Here is an 8,190-nt window from a genome sequence, read left to right as displayed (position 1 = left end):
ATATATATATATATATAAGGCTACTAAGGATATTTCATAAATAACTGGTTAGCATTAGAAACTCATTACGTAATCGACTACTGCTACTACATGGAAGTTTCCAAACGTGTGTTATACGCACCTGATTTGGCTCGAGTCGCCATTGCTACATCACATAAGACGCGCGGAGAGGTTGGCGGGTTATGTTGAAAAAAAGAAAGTAAGCCAGACTGACAGTGCCACCTTTTGGTGTGGAAAGTTTCTTGTCTATTATATGAAGGACTATCACAGTCCAAGTCTTTGCAGTCTCACAAAAGCCATTTTTGAAGTTGGCGTGTAAAATACTAAAAATGTCCTGGTATAGGGGTATCATGGATTATGTCATTGTTTCAGTATGATAGATAATGAGAAGAGTTACACTGCCTAGACATGTTTTAATTTAAGAACTACAAAATAGCCTATATAAAAATGGGAAAAAAAATAAATAAATACATACATTTATTTATTTATTAGCAATTTTACAATACTGTACCTGTGAATAAAACAGAAAACTAGGAAATGATAAAACTAGCCCTGGCTTTCCTTTATATTTTTTTTTTCAAGATCAGAGTTAGTTTCTATACAGCATACTTTAATGTACAGACTTAAAAATAAATAAATTTTGTTTAAACTTTTAATTTGTGGTAACATACAGTACAGTATACAGTACAGTACAATTCTAAATGCTTGAAGCAGTATAGGATAGGACAGCAGAGACAGACTGGAAATTGAGGGAAAGAAGGGGAATGGGGTCAGGAAATTACCCTGGCCAGAATCGAGTCAACGTCAGCCAACAGCTCTGATATGATTAGGCCATCATTCCTGTAATAAAGCACAAACAGAAACTAAAATTAATAAATGTATAATTTAATTGGAATGCTAAAATTATACTTACCTGATCACTCACCTCACCTGTTTACCTTCTTTTTTTCTTCTTTTTTTTTTTTGGCCTTGTTTTTGGATAGGACAGTAGAGACAGACAGGAAAGAGGGGGAATGGGGTCTGGAAATGATTCAGGACGGATTCGAACCTGAGTTGCCGTAAGCCAACAGCTCTGATATGATTAGGTCATCAGTCCTGTAATAAATCACAAACAGAAACTACAATTAATAAATATTTTAATTGGAATGCTAAAATCATACATAGAAACCACTAATTTTTTTATAATGTATAGCATTACTAATAGATTTTGAGTTGATTTAAGTTTTTATATTTATATAACTGTGGTATGTTTTATTATGTTTTGCAATTTAAAAAAAACTTCACAAATCTAAGACAAAGCATAGGCCTACACATACATACCTCCAACATTTGTATTGGGAAGTTACAACATATTAGCACAATACATAAAGAATATAAATGCATAAAATACATAAAGAATATAAATAAAATAAATAAACCGACATTACATTGGAACACATTCATTAAACAAATCTTCTACAGTCTTCCTGGCTTTCTTGTTTTTTCCTGTTTTGTTTAAATTTTAAGGTTTATTTTTGACATTTTAACAATTTTGCTATTTTATTTCTAAAATGGGTGAACTTGGGGTTGACACTACTTCATATTTCTGATGAATATTTCAGCCAGCAAGTAACAAAATAGAAGACCTAATTCCTTACATTTTTTTCAGTGCATCTTCACATAGATGTTCATTCACTCCAACAAAATGTTGCAAATAGTGAGAGAAAATACGAGTTTTATTTAAGCACTTTCATCTCAAACAGCATATTATTCATTGTAAATATGTACTATGATTTTACCATTTTTATATCTTACATAAGAAAACACATATGTTGATGTGTCAAGAGAACATGCTGTGCATGTTAAAAATGCTACTGATATGGACTAGCTTTTTACCACAGGCAGTAGAAATAATTGTGCAGCTCAGAATCATTCCCATTTTTCACCCTACTGCCTACAGTACCAGATCATAAATAAACAACTGTAGTTCCACTTAAATTCACATTATTATCCTGAAAAAAATAATGAATACAATAATATCTTCAACAAAAAAAAAAAAAAAGTTTCTTGTTTTACTTTTATGCCAGACAGTATAGCACTGGAAAAACTTGACAGCATAGCATTAAAAAAACAACAACAACAAGCAAATCCATGTTTGATCTGTTTATTCTTTGTTTTTATTGAAGAACAACGAAATATGAGTCACAGGTACCGAACAAACAAACATAAAAAAAATAAATAAATAAAATAAAGACGGGGGGAAACGTCAACACATGCAGATTATGTATAATACGTTTAGTAAACTTAGTCTTATTGTTCAAAAATTCACACAATTTCAGAATCAAAATACGTACATTATTTACAATACAGTAAATAACCATAACTGTACACCGTCAACTGCATGTTGAGAGGATCTTGGTCATTGGCCAACCATTGTATGACATCATCTACGCGCGACACGACATCATCAGTGTGGAGTCGCTGCTGTGAAGAACGCAGGGACAGTTTCCAAATAACAAGACGAAGTTTAAACAGCGGATGTTTGGAAGAGCCTAGACATGTTACGGTATATTAAATAATATTATCTGCCCGACCTCCATCTATTTATAACTATATTCAACAGGCTAACGTTAACAAGCTAATACTACCGGAACAATACTTTATTTGACAAAATTGAAATAAAACACGGTATTTGCCGAGATAAATCACAGAGGGGACAAGTTCAAACAGGTATAGCACAATAATTTGTTATTTTCCTCATCTTTACGAATACAAGTACCTAGCTATATAGCCGTTTTTGAACATCCAATTTTTCTATCACAGCCATGACTGCAGAAGCCCCAGAAAAGTCAGCGGAGGAGGGCCTGAGTTCGTCAGGCAGTGCTGGGACTTCAGGTACACGATTTGATCTGGAGAGAGAGACAGAACTGCGTTTTGAGGTCGAAGCAGGAGAGCGAGTACAGCTCGAGCTGTTGTCCGGTCTGGCAGAGGTGTTTGGATCCGAACTGAACCGGAATAAGAAGTACACATTCGGACCAGGCTCTAAGATTGCTGTTTTCACCTGGCAAGGCTGCAGTGTGTCGCTTTCAGGCAAGACGGAGGTGAGAGAGGTTAAAAGAATGTCAGTGGATGTCTATAATAATGACATGGAATGCTAAATCAATTCAAACATGTCTTTCTGCCATAAATATAGGTGGCTTATATCTCCAAAGATACACCCATGCTGCTGTATCTCAACACCCATGTAGCTCTAGAGCAGATGAGACGTCAGGCCGAGAAAGACAACGAGAGAGGCCCTCGAGTATGTAAACAGACATCCCAAACAATTCCTTTCTAAAAATTGGGGATGGTAAGAAATGAATACTTTTGCTTAGCAAGGATGCATTAATTTATTATTTATTTAGTCATTTATTAGACGCTTTTATCCAAAGCGACTTACAAATGAGGACAACAGAAGCAATCAATTGTAGTATTAAAACAACTAAAAACAGATCCAAAGCTAAAACTTTATAAATACTACCTGTACACATTTTAAAAATAAAGAGATTAAAGAGGAGAAATAAAAAGCGATACTTATCCTTTGCCGGTGTCCCTGCCCACTGCGGTCAGGCCAGCCTCCACCCCGAAAAACACGGGACAATTTGTTCAAAAATTAAAGTAAAAAGACATTAAATGTTATGAAAGATTTCTATTTCAAATAAATGCTGTTCTTTTGAACTTTTTATTCATCAAAGAATCCGGAATATTTCTTGACTGACAAATCAGCATGTTAGAATGATTTCTGAAGGATCATGTGACACTGAGGACCAGAGTAATACAGTAGGTATGGAAAAGAATCACCCCCTTTAAAATAATCACATTTTGTTGCTTTGTAGACAGACACAGTTTTTGTTTTATCCAGCTGTATTTACTCAGTGCAACTTATAACATCCAAGTGAATGATATAATACAAACATGTCAGAAAAAATAAATCACAGAGTTGGAAAAAGGACCACCCCCTTGTGTCAGTATTTTGTTGATCCTTTTGATTTAATTACGGCCTTTAGTCTGTTGGGATGTGTCTCTACTAACTTTGCACATCTAGACTGCAATATTTGCTCTTATTTGCAGAACTGCTCAAGTTCAGTTAAATTTGATGGTGAGCGTTTGTGGACTGCAGTCTTCAAGTCATTCCACAGATTTTCAGTGGGGTTTAAGTCTGGGCTCTGACTGGGCCATGCAAGGACATTCACCTTTTTCCCCTTCAACCACGGTGTGCTCAGTTTTGTTGTGTGCTTTGGGTCATTGTCATGTTGGAAAGTAAACCTTCCCATTGACAACTTTCTGGCAAGAATTTGATGGTATTTTGCCCAATCCATTTTTCCTTCCGTCCTGACACACCCATAACAGGATATTACCACCTTCCGTGCTTCACTGTAGGAATGCTGTTATTTGGATGGTGAGCTGTATTGGATTTCCAACAAACATATGCTTGGGTGTTGAGGCCAAATAATTCAATTTTAGTCTCATCTGCCTCAGAATCTTCAAGGTGCATTTTGGCAAAACTCAGTCGTGACTGCATGTGGCCTTTGAGGAGTGACTTTTTTTTCTTGCAACCCTCCCATATAAGCCACATTTGTGGAGAATTTGTGATATTGTTGTCGCATGCACACAATGACCACTCTGTCATAAATTCCTGCAACTGCTTCAGAGTTGCTGTAGGCCTCTTGATAGCCTCTCTGAGTGGTTTCCTCCTGGCTCTTTCATCCAGTTTGGAGCGTCGTCCTGATACAGGGAGGGTCTGTGTGTTGTACCGAACACCTTCCACTTCTTAATAATAGATTTCACTGTGCTTCTAGACATTGATAAAGCCTTTACATTTTTTTGTATCCATCTCCTGACTTGTGCCAGTCCACAACTTTATCCCGGAGATCTTTTGACAGTGCCTTGCCACCCATAGTTGATTGTTTGCTTCAGATGCACTACCAAGGACTGAAATGCTCCAGGAAAGCTCTTTTCATGCTGAGCTAATCAACATAACCACAGCTGATCATAGTTGAAAGTCAAATGGCTTTGTGTGCCATTGAGAAGGTGATTAGCTACACCTGATTGAGTGTACACGTCATTTAGGAGGGGGTGATCCTTTTTCCAACTCCTTGATTCTGTTTTTTTATATTTTTTTTCTGACATGTTGGTATTATATCATTCACTTGGATGTTATAAGTTGCACTGAGTAAATACAGCTGGATAAAACAAAAACTGTGTCAGTCTTCAAAGCAAATTAATGTGATTATTTTAAAGGGGGTGATTCTTTTCTTGACCCACTGTAACTGGTAAAAATTCGGCTTTGCCATGACAAGAATAAATTAAGTTTTAAAACAGAAAAAGTTATTTTAAATTGTAATCAAATTTCACAGTATTACTAGTATAATATAAATGCAGCCATAATGAGTGTAAGATACTTTCTTAAACATTAAAAAATCTTACCAACCCCTTATGATCTTTTGAATAGTAGTGTATATTTAACATAACAAACAAATGTTTTTGACATCTCTGTGGTTAATGATGGTTAAATACGCTTTGTTGTCGTAGGTAATGGTTGTCGGACCAACTGATGTGGGAAAGTCAACAGTATGTCGAGTGTTGCTGAACTATGCTGTGCGACTGGGACGAAGACCTACACTTGTAGAACTGGATGTCGGTCAGAGCAGCGTAAGTAAATGAAGCCTCAACGATCAGTGCAACATCTGCTGAACATTACAGGCTTGTAAGAAATTAAGCATTATATGTGTGTTTAACTGTTATTGTCCGTAGGTCTCTGTGCCTGGAACTATGTCAGCTCTGTGCATTGAGCGTCCTGCTGATGTAGAAGAAGGCTTCTCCGTGCAGGCTCCACTTGTATTTCACTTTGGCTCTACCACACCAGGAACAAACATCAAACTTTACAACAAGGTAATGACAAAATTGCACCTAAGGGAGTGTTGTCTTTACACTTCAGTGTTATACTGAGCTTTGGCCCGTAAATTATTAAAACAGATTGATCTTGGCCCTAAACAGAAAGTACCAAACTATCCTGGCACTGTTTAATCAATAATAGCAAGGAGAAGATGCATTAATCTTTCCCTTAATGCAACTATAAAGTCTTGTTCTTCTGCAATTGTTAATACAAAAACAATAAAGTCAATTTCTGTAGCAGCAACTGAAGGAGAAGTAGTACTCACCAGTTGCATGATGACATGACAATAATGAATCATCTTTTGCATGTTTAAAATCATTGCACAGCAACAACAGTACTGGTATTACTAGAATGAAAGTGTTTACTTCACTATCATATATGTATGTTCCTGGTTCTTGGTCCATCAATGCATGTTATTCCAAATGTAAAAATGTGTCTTATTGTCTTTTATTTTTAAATGAATAGTATGTACCTACTGTATTCAATATTTCATACTGCTTTATATAATATTAGCAGGTTAAATGTTACTTTTTTTTTTGGTCAAACCTGCAATATTTTGGGCTGCTTAAAGAAAAAATATTCCTTCCCTACAGTCAAATACTGTCAGATTATAACACACAACCATTCAAACGTTTGGAGTCGGTACAATTTTTTATTTTTTTATTTTTTTTTTTAGAAATAAATACTTTTATTCAGCAAGGATTCATTAAATTGATCAAAACTGATACTAAAGATGTATACTGTTGCAAAAAAATACAAATATTTCAAATAAATGTTCTTTTGAACTTTCAATTCAGAGAATCCAGAAAAAAAAACAGTATCACAGTTTTTCACTAAAATATTAAGCAGCACAACTGTTTTCAATGTTGATTATAATAATAAATGTTTCTTGAGCACTAAATTATCATATTAGAATGATTTCTGAAACATCATGTGACACTGAAGACCGTCAAAAATTCAGCTTTGCCATCACATGAATAAATATTTTATTGATAGTAATTTTAAAGTGTAATAATATTTCACTATGCTTCTGTTTTTACTGTATTTTTGAACGAATATGCAGCCTTGGTGAGCTTAAGAGACTTCTTTCAAAAATATTACTGACCCCAAACTTTTGAACAGTAGTGTGATGTCAGATTACAGATGTAACATGGGTTGTGAATGCCGTTTCATGTTGACTTTAAGTTGATGCAGTATGCATCATCCAGACATATTAATAAAATGTGTTTGAATGAGTCTCTTTTTTTCTCTTTGGGTGTGTAGCTGACTTCAAGCTTTGCAGAAGTATTTTCCCAGCGCTGTGAGGTGAACCGCAAGGCTAGTGTGGGTGGCTGTATAATCAACACCTGCGGCTGGGTCAAAGGTTCAGGCTACCAGGCTCTGGTCCACTGCGCTTCAGCTTTCCAGGTGGATGTTGTGCTAGTCCTGGACCAGGAGCGTCTCTATAATGAGCTTAAACGTGACCTGCCACACTTTGTACGTGTCGTCCTTCTGCCAAAGTCCGGCGGCGTGGTGGAGCGCTCTAAGGACTGCCGACGAGAGACACGGGATGAAAAGATCCGGGAATACTTCTACGGCTTTCGTGCAACTTCCTTTTACCCTCATGCCTTTGATGTGCGTTTTTCAGAAGTGCGTATTTACAAGATCGGTGCACCCTCAATTCCAGACTCCTGTCTCCCTCTGGGTATGTCCCAGGACGACACCCAGCTCAAACTCGTCCCAGTCAGCCCTGGCAGGGATTTAACCCACCATGTGCTGAGTGTGAGTTCGGTGGATGATGATGCCGAGGTGGGTGCGGGACAGAGCAGAGGGATTCTAGAGAGTCCCGTGTGTGGCTTCATAGTTGTGACAGCGGTGGACACACAAGCTCAGGTGATGACGGTACTCTCACCAGCACCCAGACCACTGCCGCGACACACTCTGCTCATCATGGACATTCGTTTTATCGACCTTAAATGAAGCATATAAGTCTAGCAGAGATCTCCACTCAAAAGGGACACTTGTCTTATCACATCTGTTAAGTTCTTACAAAATATTTATAGCTCTGTTTAATTTTCAAAGGGCAAATTTTAATGATTTTGTACATAAGAAAAAAAACGTATGTATTTTTTCTTTAAATAAATTCAATTGCAATTTCATCCTTCTGAACAAACAATAAAACAAACCAAAACCAGTTTGACTACATGTTATTCTGCATGCCTTTTTTCAATGAAATTACATCCTTTGAGCAAACTAATTGAGCAAATATTAATTTGACATTATATCTATTGTGTAGA

The 8,190-nt window shown here is 36.5% G+C and overlaps 2 protein-coding genes across 2 annotated transcripts in view; one reads left to right on the top strand and one right to left on the bottom strand.

The window, feature by feature from the left end:
* selenoh (selenoprotein H) overlaps window positions 1-300 on the bottom strand; it is a 1,803-nt gene extending 1,503 nt beyond the window's left edge. The window contains exon 1 of the mRNA XM_016460503.1: window positions 292-300. Within this exon, the coding sequence (XP_016315989.1) occupies window positions 292-300 (9 nt within the window). The remainder of the gene's footprint in view (window positions 1-291) is intronic.
* Window positions 301-2,623: 2,323 nt separating this feature from the next.
* On the top strand, window positions 2,624-8,015 carry LOC107668570 (polyribonucleotide 5'-hydroxyl-kinase Clp1-like). The gene is made up of 6 exons (XM_016460504.1): window positions 2,624-2,709; window positions 2,803-3,080; window positions 3,173-3,280; window positions 5,551-5,670; window positions 5,773-5,910; window positions 7,178-8,015. The coding sequence occupies exons 2-6, from the start codon at window positions 2,805-2,807 to the stop codon at window positions 7,871-7,873; spliced, it is 1,338 nt and encodes a 445-aa protein (XP_016315990.1). The 5' UTR covers window positions 2,624-2,709; window positions 2,803-2,804; the 3' UTR covers window positions 7,874-8,015.
* Window positions 8,016-8,190: the final 175 nt, after the last annotated feature.

The sequence above is a fragment of the Sinocyclocheilus anshuiensis genome, unplaced genomic scaffold, assembly GCF_001515605.1.
Source record: "Sinocyclocheilus anshuiensis isolate Anshui unplaced genomic scaffold, SAMN03320099.WGS_v1.1 scaffold264, whole genome shotgun sequence".
Taxonomy (NCBI): Eukaryota; Metazoa; Chordata; class Actinopteri; order Cypriniformes; family Cyprinidae; genus Sinocyclocheilus; species Sinocyclocheilus anshuiensis.
The sequence above is the reverse complement of the archived record's forward strand: the minus strand, read 5'-3'. Positions and strand labels throughout refer to the sequence as shown.